This window comes from Centruroides vittatus, unplaced genomic scaffold, assembly GCF_030686945.1.
Source record: "Centruroides vittatus isolate TY-2023 unplaced genomic scaffold, ASM3068694v2 contig_1074, whole genome shotgun sequence".
NCBI lineage: Eukaryota > Metazoa > Arthropoda > Arachnida > Scorpiones > Buthidae > Centruroides > Centruroides vittatus.
The window spans coordinates 2,006,337-2,023,457 of record NW_027120692.1 but is presented as its reverse complement, the minus strand read 5'-3'; the positions used below and the strand labels follow the sequence as shown (position 1 = coordinate 2,023,457).

At 32.5% G+C, this 17,121-nt stretch overlaps 1 protein-coding gene across 1 annotated transcript; it reads left to right on the top strand.

Moving 5' to 3' along the window:
• LOC136973550 (endosome-associated-trafficking regulator 1-like) lies at positions 1-15,889 on the top strand. Its single transcript, XM_067268279.1, has 7 exons — positions 1-225; positions 4,336-4,910; positions 5,012-5,085; positions 5,270-5,381; positions 5,447-5,509; positions 15,447-15,583; positions 15,672-15,889. The coding sequence occupies exons 1-7, from the start codon at positions 135-137 to the stop codon at positions 15,748-15,750; spliced, it is 1,131 nt and encodes a 376-aa protein (XP_067124380.1). The 5' UTR covers positions 1-134; the 3' UTR covers positions 15,751-15,889.
• Positions 15,890-17,121: the final 1,232 nt, after the last annotated feature.

Below are 17,121 nucleotides of genomic sequence, written 5' to 3'. Positions count from 1 at the left end.
TTCGTTCAACGCATGCGCAGATCTAGTTTGATAGCAGAGTAGAAGCGAGTGACAGCGAGGAGATAAGATGGGAGAGAAATGCTTAAATATTTATTAATTATAGTTTAGTTTCTTCTTAATTTATTTCTAACGTAATGGAGAACGGGGCAAAGAGTAAAGACAATCCATTCTCATTTAAGAATTTTTTAAAGGGAAATCAAGATATTGATTCTAATCCAGGAAGAAGTAATTATTATCTTACTTTAGTTTTTGTAGATTATTTAAATGTCATAAGTGCATTGATTTCTTCTTAAGTTAATGGAATACATTTTTGTACACTATTTAATCCATTCAAGCAACACTTTCCATTGTATCCATTACTGAATGCCAACTAAAGTAGACAACTTTGCTACTTATAGATCCAATATAAGCTTTGGCAGCTTACAAGATTCTCTTTTTTTTTTGCATGTAAATAGTATAAATGGTGAACACAGCAAGTTCATTGCACGTGTAATGTATCTATTTTATTCACCACGATCGAAACAATTGCAGGCATCACTTGTATGACACTAATTTGTTCCAATGTGATTTGAAAATTTGGGATATCCCTGTACGACACGACTTCCGGTTTTGCCGTAACGCTGTTTTGGAAATCTTCCATACTAAATTTTGCAATGGCTGCATTTGGCAGACCCGACTGTTGTAACTGAGCAAATCGGTAGCCATTACGTAGCAACCTGGATCTGCTGAACCATGAGTGACATTGTGTTGGAATAAAAAGCCTCGTTGGTCAGTTTTGAGTAGCGTAAATGAAAGACACTACCAAATGTGACGTCAAAACATCAAACGTATTCTGAAAGAGTGCTACTGTAGAGGGTGTTTGGCAGAAAAATATTCTATGGCTCCGGAACTGTTGAGTCTGCCGAACGCAGTCAATTTTTAAGTGTAAACTTTAATAAAAGTAATGTGCACTTCATGCCAACACTTAACTGTATAACATAATTACACTTGTGTGTTGTGGCATTACCAACAGTGACTTCAAAGCATAAATGAGTTCACAAGCACTTTTGATAGCATAAAGCTACCATCATCAGGTAAATATTGAATACAACAGTTTTCAACATTCTCCTGACAATGGTAGCTTTATGCTGTTGCAAGTGCTTGTGAACTCATTTATACTTTGAAGTCACTGTTGGTAATGCCATGACACACAAGTGTAATTACATTATAAAGTGTAAACTTTATTATTTAATTTCTTTTTCTTCAAGTAAGCATGCATGTTGTCTTGTATTTATCTACAGATTTTAGAATATTGAAATTTTCTATTTGTTTTATGTCTTTTTGTCAGGTTTATTTTTTAATGAAAACTGATAGTAGAATTTTTTCTTCCTTGTCCTAGCTCTCCTATCAATCAGGGTAGTGTTCGGTAATGTGGAATTCTAAGTCTAGTTATGCTGCAATGTTAAAGTTGTTTCTAATTATTGCTTCATTCTTCCCACTGCTAGAATTCTAGCTAGTTCGGTCTTTTATCTATGCTAACTTCTACTAGTGACATTGTCATTTTTGTCTCATTGTACGATTTGCAAGATGGCTGCTCGTGTTGGACTAAACATATTTTATCATAATCACAAAGTGGATCGAATGTTTACTCATTCTAAAATGACTTTTAAATGTAAAATTATCATATGACAGTGTAATGGATTCCAAATACATTTTAACGGAAGATAACGATCCATTTTGTTGATTACAATTAATAATTGCTTCGTTAATTTTGTCACGATCTGACAGCTTCCATTTGGATAATTGTATGGGTTACTTTGTCTTTTTCTACCGGTTCATTCGTGACAATTGTTGCAATCGTAATTTTAACTTTGTCCACCATTTTGCCCGGTTGTCTAACTAAGAATAATTGTTCAATGATGCTCGGAACATTCTTAGCTCCGCCCACTAAGCCACTCGGAATTCTAACTTAGATGTTCTGCATTACTGAACACGGCCCAAGTGTTGTTGTAGTTGTTGTTGCTATCACACTTTAGCCCTTAAGACTGTCACTGTGTTTTGTTTTTATAGATCAATCTTTGTATTTAGTAAAGCTTATTTAAACATGTTTAGGTAAATGTCATTAAACTTTTTTAACCATAGGTAAGTAATCATTTGTAAAAATGACAAATGAAATATGGCAGTATCTTGGTACTCGAACTGTTCCCAACTGGAACAATTCGGTATTTAAGTGCACATTCTGGAAAAAAAATTGCTCTGTACTTGACTGGATAAACGTAACCCGCTAAAACAAATAATCAATTAATAACGTATTTTTATTTTGTCATCCATTGAAACATTATGATAAAAATAAAATGTTGCCGATATTCTGATCGATAAAAAAGCTCTGATGATGATGATGATGATACTTTGAAAAAAAGGAAATGCCCTCTTTTAACTAAAATTAATATTAACAATATTTTTAACTGTGCTTGTTAGTTAATTATTGATTGCTCTAATAAACATACTTCTCTTCATAACGAAAAAGAATAGTATACTTTTGTTAACTTCTGGAATGTAATCCTGTTTTGCACTAGTTATTTGTTTTGTATAGCACAGATTCACGATGTAACATGGCACTTTTTCGGAATGTATCTACTGTGTTTTATAAGGGATACTTGTATGTTCAGTTTGATGCTAAGTGTAATATTCTAAGATGTCTCTTTGAACTTAGGACACATTTTGCTAATGAATGCAGAGTAATTAACAAACAACAAACATTCACAGATGCAGTTTAAAGCTAAGACAGCTTGATGCTAAATGCAATTTCCAGGGAAGGAGCTTAGAGATGCCTATTGCTGCTCAGGATGCACAATTTTTCTAAAGTGGCTGCTGAAAAACAAATACTAAATAGCATTTTTGCTTTTTCATTTTTGTAAGTGTGGGTTTCTTTTGTTAGCAAAAACTGGTACTAATGTGTGTGTTTTATAATGTGGGGGATACTTGTATTCCTAAATTTCATCAAAGCGTCAATGTTTTCCTCTCTGCATGTAATGATTCAGTTATCATCATCATAGATTAAAATAGTTTTAATATATTAATAATAGAGAAATTTCTCATCAAGCATGATGGATTTCTTTCCATAAGAAAGTACAGCGTTGTCAATAATAGAACATCATGTGATCACTATGGAAAATTTTTAAAAATTTGTTGTTGAAGCAACACGATGCAGCTGCTATCAAAGTAAATGATGTTGCTATAATGTAAGTTCTGTCGCTGAACTGAAGTTGATAGTCCTTTATGGACAAAACAAATCTTTTATATTTAAAATTAATTTACATATATATTTCAAATTAAGTAGCCTATACTTTCTGCTGAAACATAGAGCACCCAAGCAAAATTTTATCATAAAGCAGTTTCCAATCACAAAGAAAAGCAAACTTGTTTTTACATAGTTTCTTGCCAGTATCAAGTTTATAAGGTTTTAAAAACATATATTATTTTGGCACGTTTACTTTCTCATATTTAAATGCTAATAATTTATAATTAGATATTAATTCAATGCTAAAAAACAATACTTTGCAGTCAACTTACTTTTCTATTGTTTCTCTTGCCCATAAGTACTTCTGAAAATGATACTTAACTGTAAATTAGTGAAAAAACTTTTTTTAATTTGAAATAGTCATGACCAAAAGAAAAAAAAACACAGAATACAGAATGGTTGTTAATACAAGCAAATAATCAGATAAAATAATTTTTATAATGCTGAATTTTGTTGAAAACATGAATTTCAATTGATTTCCAGTATACTTCTAGTAAAATAGAAAGAATAAAATATGACACACACTGTTGAAATGAAATTAGTTGTTTATAAAATGAGTGGAAAACTACCAAAGAATGAGAGAATTGACTTTGATATGTTGAAGACAGATCAAAGTCCATTCTCTTATTCTTTGGTAGTTCTTAAGTGTAGGAATTACAACTAATTAGAACTTTTGTGCTTTAATTATTTATGATTTTTTTTATAAATCTTTATTTTATAATAGCTGAAAACATATTTGTCATAAAAAAAAATTAGTTTGTTATTAAAAACATACTTTAGATATCATACTTTAATTTGGTGTGTATATAATTGTTTTATACGACATTAAACAGATCAAGCAATCGCATCTGGCTACTGTAGGTAAGAACTTGGAATGATATGAATAATGTATAATTTACATTATTATATAAATTATATCCTATTTAATTGAAAATAAAATATCATATAAAACTATTTTTCTACTTTGAATATTATTATTATTATTATTATTGTATATTTTCTTAAAATTGAACTAAATCAAAACCTTTCATTGCAAATCTTTATACATATTCTAGGAAACGTTAATGAAGATGCAGATAATCCTTTCTCATTTCGAAAATTTTTGAGTCAAGGTAAGTCGTCAGAAGTAAAGCGTACATACAGTCAAAATGTTGAATCAAGATCACAAGATACTACCAGTAGTTCTCCAAAATCGTCTGCGCAAACTGCAACTAGTTCAAGTTTTGAAATTTCTTCTGATTTTGTGCAAGAACTGCCAGACTTTATTCAGGACCACTTGGAACTGAAATACGAAGATGACAAGATTGAGAGTAATGAACATCTTTACAATAGTAACGAGCATTATACCCATACAGATTACAGCCGAGAGACTTATGGAAATTCTGGTAGTTCAATCGAAAGTGGACAAGCGGAAGCGTCTTCGGAAAGTTATAATGGGAGCTCAGTTTCTACCAGCCAAAATGAATCTAGAATCGAAAACCAAATAAAAAACGAGAGTTACTGTGGCCTTCCGGATTTCATATCTGGCACATCAAAGTCAGAAACTGTAGCAACGTGGTCATCCTCCCATCTGGAAGAATCTAATTGCATTAGCCATTCACAAAGTTCACTAGAAGATGAGATTTACAAGGCAAGATATTGCAGATGATATTTACATTTAATTTATATGTATTTTAATTCAGATGAATTGAAAAAAACTATATTAAAGTAGTAATTTCAAAATTATTATAGCTTAGAGAAGAAAATGCATTCTTACATGAGCAATTGGAAAAAGCAAGGAGGACTTCAGACATCCAAGCATCTAAGTAACTTCTAAGTTTATTATATAATTTATTTAACAAAAAATGGTTAGAATATAACAACTTTAACTACTAAAATAGAACAATAATCTATCGTCTCTTAGATTTTAAAGGTTTATAATTGTTTTTAAAGGATACTCATTAAATGTTTGTGAAAAATACATTCGTTAAAAATTTAAATTCTCTCTAGGATTGTGGAACTACAACAGAAAATGATTACACTTCGAGAAGCTGAAGCACAAGAAACTGCTGCACTTGAAAAAATGGTGCAACAAGTTGAACTTAACCTTAAAGTCACAACTGTAAGTTAATTTTGTCATAATCAGTTTTTAACACTTTTATTTATAAAAAAATTTTGATTATTAAGGAACGAGCTGTGTTAGCAGAAGGGCAAGCTGCAAAATTAAAACAGGAATTGAAATCCTTGCAAGTAAATCAAATAATTTGTTTTTTATTTATTTTATAATAGTAAACTAACAAAATACAATCTTAGGTTTAATTGTTCTTATTGGTAGAAGGAAGTAATTTGTTGTAGTTACTTTCAATTAGTATTTTATTTTTTTTTTCATCCAATTAATCTTATTATTGAATGTATGACTTAATTCAGGTAGCCAAAAAGATTTGTTAGATGAATTGTTACCGAAAACATTTCTTATTTTCAGATTGTAAAATTTACAAACAATTGAATGAATTTGAACAGTTTGAGAATGAATCTGTAGAACATTTTTGAATGATATAATTTAAATAAATGTTATGAGTAAGGAATGGAACTTCAGGTTAAAAGTTTTCCTAGGTTTCTCTTGTTGGACTGTGATTTGAAGAAATTATAAACCTACTAGCAGACCCGGCCATGCATTGTTGTGGCTCAAAATGTATCTATTATAAATGTATAATACTTCTTTTGCAAGGGGAATTTTGAAAAATTCCTTCTTAGTGTACATTCTCTTGACGTACCCTATTAAAACGCAAAAAACCGCATCTAAAATAGTATAATAGAAGCTGATTTCTTCATGGTAAGCTTTAATTTTGTCCTTCTCCCCTGTGGGGAATTTCAACATCTATATTATATAAAAACATGCACGTATTCAAATGCAACATTGTGTCAAAATTTCAAAGCAGTCGGTGAAGAACTTTCGGAGATTTCAGATTAGGAACAAACAAACATTTACATTTTTATTTATATAGATTACAAGATTGGACACTTGCACTGCATATTTTGCCGACTACGTGACTGTGCCACACGGTTACGTATCTCGTATACGTACACATCTTGCCCCTCGCCACCCACTGACACAAAAATATAACACTTACCTAGATGATATCTTTTAATTTATATGAATGTTTAACATTATAATATACAGCCTATGTCCACCCTGAAGGTCCATTCTAAATATTCGTGAAAGAATTTTTGAAATTGGATGAGTAGTTTTGGAGATTGCCTCTTACATCCAAACTTACAAACTTTACCTCTTTATAATATTAGTATAGATAAATTCCCACTGTCATCTGTCCATCCATTTCTCTTTCTTTAATCTCGAAAACAGCGTTAGTTAGATAAAATCTGAGACCAGATATGGAAACTTAGGGGGCAGGTTGCTCCAATTAACTATATATGAACTTCCGATGCAAACTGAAAGTCATGTTGTTTCAATTCAAAAATTTTTCCCTGGAAAATGTTAGATAGATGACAGGCACCCTCCATTGCTAACAAAAAAGTATGATGTACAGGGGCAAGACACTACTAATTGTGGTGAAGAGCATATATTTTAAATTAAGTAAATTAAAAATATGATTGTCACAATACTGGGCTGTAATTTTTAATGTCAAAACAAATAATTGGTCTTCGAAATTAGCTTTAAAAAAAAAATACGAAAGTTTTTGGTCCAACTCCTGTTACTTTAGCAGATATTGGGTTGGGGAAAAAGAAATCCATTATTTTTACATTTATTTCAAGACTTTATTTAACATGGTTCAGATTGTTTGCCTTGGGTCAAATAGCACTGTTTTGTTTTCTAATTTGTTGCCATTTTAAAGGTTACTTCATAATGCCTCTCTCATAGAAGCCCTGGTCCCTATTGGCAAAAAACTCAACTAAGAGATTTTCACAATCTTCTCTTGATGCCAATTTCTTATCACTAAGGAAGTTTTGCAATGATAAAAAAAAGATGGTAATCATTTGGTGCCAGGTCCAGACTATAAGGTGGATGCATCAAAACTTCCCAACTAAGCTCCAGAGTTTCTGGAGAGTCACTATAGACGTGTGGCCTGGCGTTGTCCCGATGAAACACAACCCCTCTCGTGTTGGCCAATTCTGACTGCTTCTGGTCAATCACTAGGTTCAAACGATCCAATTGTTGACAGTAGAGGTTCGAATTTAGCATTTGGCCATATGGAAGCAGCTCATAGTAGATGATTCCTTTCCAAATGCACAACAAAACTTTCCTGGCCATTAGTTCTGGTTTGGCCACCATTTGAGCTGCTTCACCACACTTTGACCATGATCGTTTTTGCACAATATTGTCATATGTAACCCATTTCTCATTCCCAGTCACCATCCATTTAAGAAATGGGTCAATTTCGTTCCGTTTGGCCAAAGCTTTGCAGATGCAAAAATATGATGGATTGAATTTCCATCAATTCGTGGCACCCAAACATCAAGCTGCTTTTTGAATCCAGCTTTATGCAGATGGTTTAAAACTGTTTTGTGGTAAATCTTTAGCTATACTACGACTGCTAACATGCTGGTCTACTTCAATCATTTTCGTGATTTTATCAACATTTTCGATGACGGCCTACCTATGCAAGGTGCATCTTTAACATCGGAATTACCAGAACAGAATCGACGAAACCAAAATTGTGCGTAATTGGCTGTGACAGTATCGGGATTATAAACACCATTCACAATTTCAGCCGCCTGGCTTGCGTTTTCGCCTTTATCAAAGCAAAATTGTGAAACATACCGGATTTTCTCTTTGTTAACTTCCATCTTATAAACCCTATAACTCACAACTGAATTGACCAATCAAAAAACTGTAAAAGAATTTTTTTAGTACAGAATGTCACTTTTCCAACTAGCACATGTCTGAACTTGTTTGATCAATACTTTAAGAGATATATATCACTGCAGCCATCTAGCAACAAAATAATGGATTTCTTTTTCCCAAACCTAATATAAAAACATATTTAACTAATTTCAGACTAAAAGGCATTTTATTTTCTTAGGTTTTTTTGCATATTTTATATTTCACCTATTGACAGCATGACAGATCGCAATAATTGATTGATGGCTAAATACATTTAGTAAATATAAAATATAATTATGACATACAAAGATAAAAAACTTTGCTCTTGTCTTTCTTTTTCGCCGTTCACTCCATCGGCAGTCCTTAGACGATTCACATAATCTCGGAGACGACCTTTCCTTTGAGGCTACTGCCTCCGCAGAACAAATGTAAAATCAGGTAACAGCGTCATCTGGTGTTATTGCCACATTTATAATATAACACTTTTAAAGTAAAGAATTAATAAAAATTCGTGGCCGGCGTTAAATTACATTTAGTAAATATAAAATATAATTATGACATACAAAGATAAAAAACTTTGCTCTTGTCTTTCTTTTTCGCCGTTCACTCCATCGGCAGTCCTTAGACGATTCACATAATCTCGGAGACGACCTTTCCTTTGAGGCTACTGCCTCCGCAGAACAAATGTAAAATCAGGTAACAGCGTCATCTGGTGTTATTGCCACATTTATAATATAACACTTTTAAAGTAAAGAATTAATAAAAATTCGTGGCCGGCGTTAAATTACATTTAGTAAATATAAAATATAATTATGACATACAAAGATAAAAAACTTTGCTCTTGTCTTTCTTTTTCGCCGTTCACTCCATCGGCAGTCCTTAGACGATTCACATAATCTCGGAGACGACCTTTCCTTTGAGGCTACTGCCTCCGCAGAACAAATGTAAAATCAGGTAACAGCGTCATCTGGTGTTATTGCCACATTTATAATATAACACTTTTAAAGTAAAGAATTAATAAAAATTCGTGGCCGGCGTTAAATTACATTTAGTAAATATAAAATATAATTATGACATACAAAGATAAAAAACTTTGCTCTTGTCTTTCTTTTTCGCCGTTCACTCCATCGGCAGTCCTTAGACGATTCACATAATCTCGGAGACGACCTTTCCTTTGAGGCTACTGCCTCCGCAGAACAAATGTAAAATCAGGTAACAGCGTCATCTGGTGTTATTGCCACATTTATAATATAACACTTTTAAAGTAAAGAATTAATAAAAATTCGTGGCCGGCGTTAAATTACATTTAGTAAATATAAAATATAATTATGACATACAAAGATAAAAAACTTTGCTCTTGTCTTTCTTTTTCGCCGTTCACTCCATCGGCAGTCCTTAGACGATTCACATAATCTCGGAGACGACCTTTCCTTTGAGGCTACTGCCTCCGCAGAACAAATGTAAAATCAGGTAACAGCGTCATCTGGTGTTATTGCCACATTTATAATATAACACTTTTAAAGTAAAGAATTAATAAAAATTCGTGGCCGGCGTTAAATTACATTTAGTAAATATAAAATATAATTATGACATACAAAGATAAAAAACTTTGCTCTTGTCTTTCTTTTTCGCCGTTCACTCCATCGGCAGTCCTTAGACGATTCACATAATCTCGGAGACGACCTTTCCTTTGAGGCTACTGCCTCCGCAGAACAAATGTAAAATCAGGTAACAGCGTCATCTGGTGTTATTGCCACATTTATAATATAACACTTTTAAAGTAAAGAATTAATAAAAATTCGTGGCCGGCGTTAAATTACATTTAGTAAATATAAAATATAATTATGACATACAAAGATAAAAAACTTTGCTCTTGTCTTTCTTTTTCGCCGTTCACTCCATCGGCAGTCCTTAGACGATTCACATAATCTCGGAGACGACCTTTCCTTTGAGGCTACTGCCTCCGCAGAACAAATGTAAAATCAGGTAACAGCGTCATCTGGTGTTATTGCCACATTTATAATATAACACTTTTAAAGTAAAGAATTAATAAAAATTCGTGGCCGGCGTTAAATTACATTTAGTAAATATAAAATATAATTATGACATACAAAGATAAAAAACTTTGCTCTTGTCTTTCTTTTTCGCCGTTCACTCCATCGGCAGTCCTTAGACGATTCACATAATCTCGGAGACGACCTTTCCTTTGAGGCTACTGCCTCCGCAGAACAAATGTAAAATCAGGTAACAGCGTCATCTGGTGTTATTGCCACATTTATAATATAACACTTTTAAAGTAAAGAATTAATAAAAATTCGTGGCCGGCGTTAAATTACATTTAGTAAATATAAAATATAATTATGACATACAAAGATAAAAAACTTTGCTCTTGTCTTTCTTTTTCGCCGTTCACTCCATCGGCAGTCCTTAGACGATTCACATAATCTCGGAGACGACCTTTCCTTTGAGGCTACTGCCTCCGCAGAACAAATGTAAAATCAGGTAACAGCGTCATCTGGTGTTATTGCCACATTTATAATATAACACTTTTAAAGTAAAGAATTAATAAAAATTCGTGGCCGGCGTTAAATTACATTTAGTAAATATAAAATATAATTATGACATACAAAGATAAAAAACTTTGCTCTTGTCTTTCTTTTTCGCCGTTCACTCCATCGGCAGTCCTTAGACGATTCACATAATCTCGGAGACGACCTTTCCTTTGAGGCTACTGCCTCCGCAGAACAAATGTAAAATCAGGTAACAGCGTCATCTGGTGTTATTGCCACATTTATAATATAACACTTTTAAAGTAAAGAATTAATAAAAATTCGTGGCCGGCGTTAAATTACATTTAGTAAATATAAAATATAATTATGACATACAAAGATAAAAAACTTTGCTCTTGTCTTTCTTTTTCGCCGTTCACTCCATCGGCAGTCCTTAGACGATTCACATAATCTCGGAGACGACCTTTCCTTTGAGGCTACTGCCTCCGCAGAACAAATGTAAAATCAGGTAACAGCGTCATCTGGTGTTATTGCCACATTTATAATATAACACTTTTAAAGTAAAGAATTAATAAAAATTCGTGGCCGGCGTTAAATTACATTTAGTAAATATAAAATATAATTATGACATACAAAGATAAAAAACTTTGCTCTTGTCTTTCTTTTTCGCCGTTCACTCCATCGGCAGTCCTTAGACGATTCACATAATCTCGGAGACGACCTTTCCTTTGAGGCTACTGCCTCCGCAGAACAAATGTAAAATCAGGTAACAGCGTCATCTGGTGTTATTGCCACATTTATAATATAACACTTTTAAAGTAAAGAATTAATAAAAATTCGTGGCCGGCGTTAAATTACATTTAGTAAATATAAAATATAATTATGACATACAAAGATAAAAAACTTTGCTCTTGTCTTTCTTTTTCGCCGTTCACTCCATCGGCAGTCCTTAGACGATTCACATAATCTCGGAGACGACCTTTCCTTTGAGGCTACTGCCTCCGCAGAACAAATGTAAAATCAGGTAACAGCGTCATCTGGTGTTATTGCCACATTTATAATATAACACTTTTAAAGTAAAGAATTAATAAAAATTCGTGGCCGGCGTTAAATTACATTTAGTAAATATAAAATATAATTATGACATACAAAGATAAAAAACTTTGCTCTTGTCTTTCTTTTTCGCCGTTCACTCCATCGGCAGTCCTTAGACGATTCACATAATCTCGGAGACGACCTTTCCTTTGAGGCTACTGCCTCCGCAGAACAAATGTAAAATCAGGTAACAGCGTCATCTGGTGTTATTGCCACATTTATAATATAACACTTTTAAAGTAAAGAATTAATAAAAATTCGTGGCCGGCGTTAAATTACATTTAGTAAATATAAAATATAATTATGACATACAAAGATAAAAAACTTTGCTCTTGTCTTTCTTTTTCGCCGTTCACTCCATCGGCAGTCCTTAGACGATTCACATAATCTCGGAGACGACCTTTCCTTTGAGGCTACTGCCTCCGCAGAACAAATGTAAAATCAGGTAACAGCGTCATCTGGTGTTATTGCCACATTTATAATATAACACTTTTAAAGTAAAGAATTAATAAAAATTCGTGGCCGGCGTTAAATTACATTTAGTAAATATAAAATATAATTATGACATACAAAGATAAAAAACTTTGCTCTTGTCTTTCTTTTTCGCCGTTCACTCCATCGGCAGTCCTTAGACGATTCACATAATCTCGGAGACGACCTTTCCTTTGAGGCTACTGCCTCCGCAGAACAAATGTAAAATCAGGTAACAGCGTCATCTGGTGTTATTGCCACATTTATAATATAACACTTTTAAAGTAAAGAATTAATAAAAATTCGTGGCCGGCGTTAAATTACATTTAGTAAATATAAAATATAATTATGACATACAAAGATAAAAAACTTTGCTCTTGTCTTTCTTTTTCGCCGTTCACTCCATCGGCAGTCCTTAGACGATTCACATAATCTCGGAGACGACCTTTCCTTTGAGGCTACTGCCTCCGCAGAACAAATGTAAAATCAGGTAACAGCGTCATCTGGTGTTATTGCCACATTTATAATATAACACTTTTGAAGACCAAGTCTTATCACTATATCTAAATTAATCAAAATTTCAATAAGTAATTTATATATTTATGTATTGTATTCACATTTATTATTAATTTTGAATCATTTGATTTCTCTTTACACCAAAATAACAAACCACATTTATTGACAAAAAAATGGATCAAAAATTTGAAGATGCATTTTAGATCAATCGATCAGTAATAAAACCACTACGAGCTAATTTTAACGTTTAACTGTGCAAAATGATGATAAACTAGCTGTAGCGATAAATTTTGAGTTTGCAACATTAAAACTAGGTCATTTAGTGTAAGGTTTGTTCCATTGTCGTGGGAATTTTTTTTTCTATTTTGGTTTATTTGGGGATGCACAACCTGTGGCCCGGGGGCCATGTACGGCCCCCTTTCAATGTTTATGTGGCCCGTGGAAGGTGCAGGCCAAATCCCTTCTTTCAAGAGTGTCTAGGGATTACTCGCTCCATTGCGATATGGGTTCTGTTACCTTAATGCAGTGAAATAAACCCTTTCTATGTTAAGTCTATGGAAAACCTTTTCCACTTCATTAGACAATAAAATTATTACTTACACCCCTTTCAAGCTGATATTGGCACTTTTGGGCTTGAAAGACTTGGTTTTATCCAGTTAAAGTAACCGAGAATCTGACGCCCAGGAAAATTGCCGACAAAACCACACCCACTCGATCTCTTTCATCCAAGTGCGCTGGTAAACAAACAAACTAAAATAGCTATGTTTTCTGTTTTTTAGCTCTAATTTTTATGTTAATTGACTATTTAATAAAACCATTAATGTTTTATCTGAAATGTTTAGCCGTAAAATTTTTCCCGCAAAACTCACTTTGCTAGGTATTAGGCCAAAAAAAGAAAAAAAATTGTATCAAATTGAACCAATTTTTTTTTTTTAAATCTGTTAGCTAGATAAGTTTTTCCTCTCCCAAAGTTCATTAAATTTTTGCTGTTTCTTCAAGGTTATTTGAGCATTTAGTACTTTTTATATTAAAATATACATGATAGTTATATTGTGGATGGTCCAATAAACTGTATTTGCCATCATAAAAATTAAAATTTATTTGTTCAAACTTCAAAATATTTTTAAAAACATTTGTGTCACTGGGGAGGACTTAAGCCCCTTTAGCCCTCTTCATATATCTGCCACTGCTGAGCATCAACATAACACTTTTTACATGTGTATTAAAACTTGATAAAGTTAAAACAAAGGTATTTAGTTTTGACTTTTGACTAAGATTGCCTTTCTTTGCTAAGAGTTCTACTAATAAATAAGGTCCAAGTAGACAATACACAGAAATTATTATATCAAGTTTGTAAATAAATTTTTTTAAATAGGTTAATTTTAAAATGTTCTAAAAATTTTATACAACCATAGTGTTAAAATTGATCGTATGAATCATTTTTAAATTTTAAAGCTTGAAATGGCTAAATTATGATCAGAATTATTATTAAAAAGCGAATTTAGGTAGCCAAAAATAGTTAAGTCATACATTCTTTGATACGAGGGCTATTTTTTAAATAAGGTCCGTTTGTGAATAAAAGTGAGAATAATGCGCAATCACGGCAGTATGCATATGCTTCTGCTCCAAGCAAGCTTGGCGCGTGTTTTGACGCCATTTGCAGCCATATCGTCTGTCTGTATGCTGAGCTGTAAAAGTTTAAAATGTTTAAGAAAATTGAGTCTCCCGCCGACTGTGAGATACGATCTGTTATTCGATTCTTGAATGCAAGAAACTTGGCAGCAGCGGAAATTCACCGTCAGATTTGTGAAGTTTACGATGATAATGCTATGAGTGACAGTAAAGTTCGAAAATGGGTAAGAATGTTCAAGGATGGGCGAGTTAATGTGCATGATGAGCCACGCCCTGGTCGACCTTCTCTGATTTCTGAAGATTTGGTTTGTGATATGGATAACAAAATTCGAGAGGACTGACGATTCACGATTTCAACGTTATCAATTGAATTTCCACAGATTTCAAGATCAGTTTTGTATACCATTGTTTCGGAGAAACTGAATTATCGAAAAGTGTTTTTCCGGTGCGTTCCAAGACTGCTTTCTGACGATCACAAAACAAAAAGATTAAACAGTGCGTTATCGTTTTGACTCGATACGATCATCCACACACTCCAGACCTTGCACCCAGTGATTTTCACTTGTTTCGATACTTAAAGGAGTTCCTTGGTGGTCAACATTTCAACGACGAAGAAGTGAAAATTGCATTCGTGGATTGGGCTTCTTGACAGGCAGCAGATTTCTTTGAAGTCGGAATTCAAAAAATTGTTGAGCGGTATGACAAATGTTTAAACAAAATGGAAATTATGTAGAAAAGTAGATAAAAGTATGTAGAATATAGGAAAAAATATATTTTAACGATATTTACAGTATTTTTCTTCTTATTAAAAAACGGACCTTATTTAAAAAATAGCCCTCGTATTAGTAAAATTTGTTTTGTTTATTATTCCGTTCTAGATATTTAAAGAAATTTATTAAAAACGAACATTGTCTGTTATAGTCTATATTATTTTGTACAACTGAACACGTTTCAAATGTAGAAATGCGCGTGACGTATATTGCGAGAGTTGTGAAATGATAATAGGCTCCTATATTAATACATTCATAATGACAGTTTTAATATCAGATCCATTTATAGATATTTTTATCAAATATTTAACTTATAAACAGGCTAAATTATTAATAAAATTAACTTTTAGGCCTTATTTAAAAACGTAATGAAGGAGAACGACAAATTGAGTTGTAGTACTTCCGATATGGAATGCATTACGGAAAAGGCAAACTCTCTCGCTTCTCAAATAAAAGTCGCTGCCGATAATGCCGAACAACCGCTCAGGTAGGAATATTTTCATGTAGGTTAAATCTAGCGTGAATTATTTTATCCGGTAAAAATTGCAAATCGTTTTTTTTTTTATCGATCTCAGGAATCTTTTGGAGGGAGTGGAGCACCTCCGACTGCTGTCGAGGTTAGTGTCCAGCATTGGGAAGGTAGAAGAAAATTGAGAAATGTTTGTTGTATTTTCGTGGCATAAAAGTCCAGATTAATCTGATTTTGAAAAAGTATATTTTCTGCTTTTATAATAAATACTTTTTGTGATAGTTGTAAATATTCTGTAATAAAAACTTTCATATTTTTCTTAAATATTTTTATTTGTATCACTTTAGCATTGACAAGATTATGGTCATCTATGATTGGATAATAGTCAAATAGAATAAAAACAAGGTCCATCAATGCCCGAGCGGATAGAAATCACTAAATACTGGTGGTGTCCGACTAATGGGCTGCTGCATAGTTTTCTGGTTTTCTTCCACGTGTAGGTGTTAGACTCGTGATAATTTCATATAGAGTATTCCCAACAAGCATTTCCCTTTGAAGTTGTACAATTTTGCACCACTCTAGCCCATCAAACCAAACTAAACAAAAACTACATTGGCACTTTTATATCAATATATAAGTGAAATGCTGTTTTTAAATTAAGAAGTCTTTCTGAATCAATCAAATATTTTCTAGTTTCAAATTTAACAATTGAAATTATGGGAATATTAATAATTTTATTTATTTTTTTTTAATAAAATACTCCTGTAATCCAGCTTCTAATACTATAAATGAGGGCAAAGATGCAGAATATTTTCAGGATGAAAAATTATTGCATACAAAATAAAGCAGTAATTTACCAATGAATTAATAATTATTACATATGTAAAAAGGATTAGAAAAATCAAATTAAACTCAGTTTAGTGTTGCACAGAAAATTATAAAGTAGGCCTATTTAATGATATTTTTTATGAAAAAAAAAGAACTTTCCTTTTATTATTATTATTATTATTTGAAAATTCCAACATATTTTTGATTTAAAATAGCAAAATAAACAAATGTTGAAGTTATCATTTTATTAAAAAAAAAGTTTTATTTAATCAGAAAGATTTTAAATGTTTAATTTGCAAATTTTTCTTGTTGGGAATGAATGACTATTGCATTGTTTTGAAGTAAAAATGACTTTTGGTTTGGTAAGGAACAACTTGTCTTTACTGCAAGTAGGTAGCAATGTAAAGAGTGACTGGAATTTTTTTTCTTCTGATCAGTTCAATGTTATTTATAAAACAGTTTCTGTGCATTTTGAATTTTTGCAATTGTCTGTAGGCAACTGACAGACTTTTCCATTTCATTGTAATGTTTTTGCAGCTATTGCATAATATTTTTTATTATAAATTTCCCAGGACAACTATTCCAACAATTGGGCACATTCTCCACTTCCAGTTGAGTGCGGTCGAGATCAAAGTTTCGAAACTGGAATTTTTGCAAGTGTTATTTTGATTGAGAACTTTTTTATCTTAAGAAATTCAATTTGATCTCTGGATTGACTTTATCTTAAA

Coding starts and splice junctions, on each gene's coding strand:
- LOC136973550 (XM_067268279.1), top strand. CDS start 135: ATGGAGAACGGGGCAAAGAGTAAAGACAATCCATTCTCATTTAAGAAT. Junction 226..4,335: donor TGATTCTAATCCAGGAAGAA/GTAATTATTATC, acceptor TACATATTCTAG/GAAACGTTAATGAAGATGCA. Junction 15,584..15,671: donor AATGCCGAACAACCGCTCAG/GTAGGAATATTT, acceptor TATCGATCTCAG/GAATCTTTTGGAGGGAGTGG.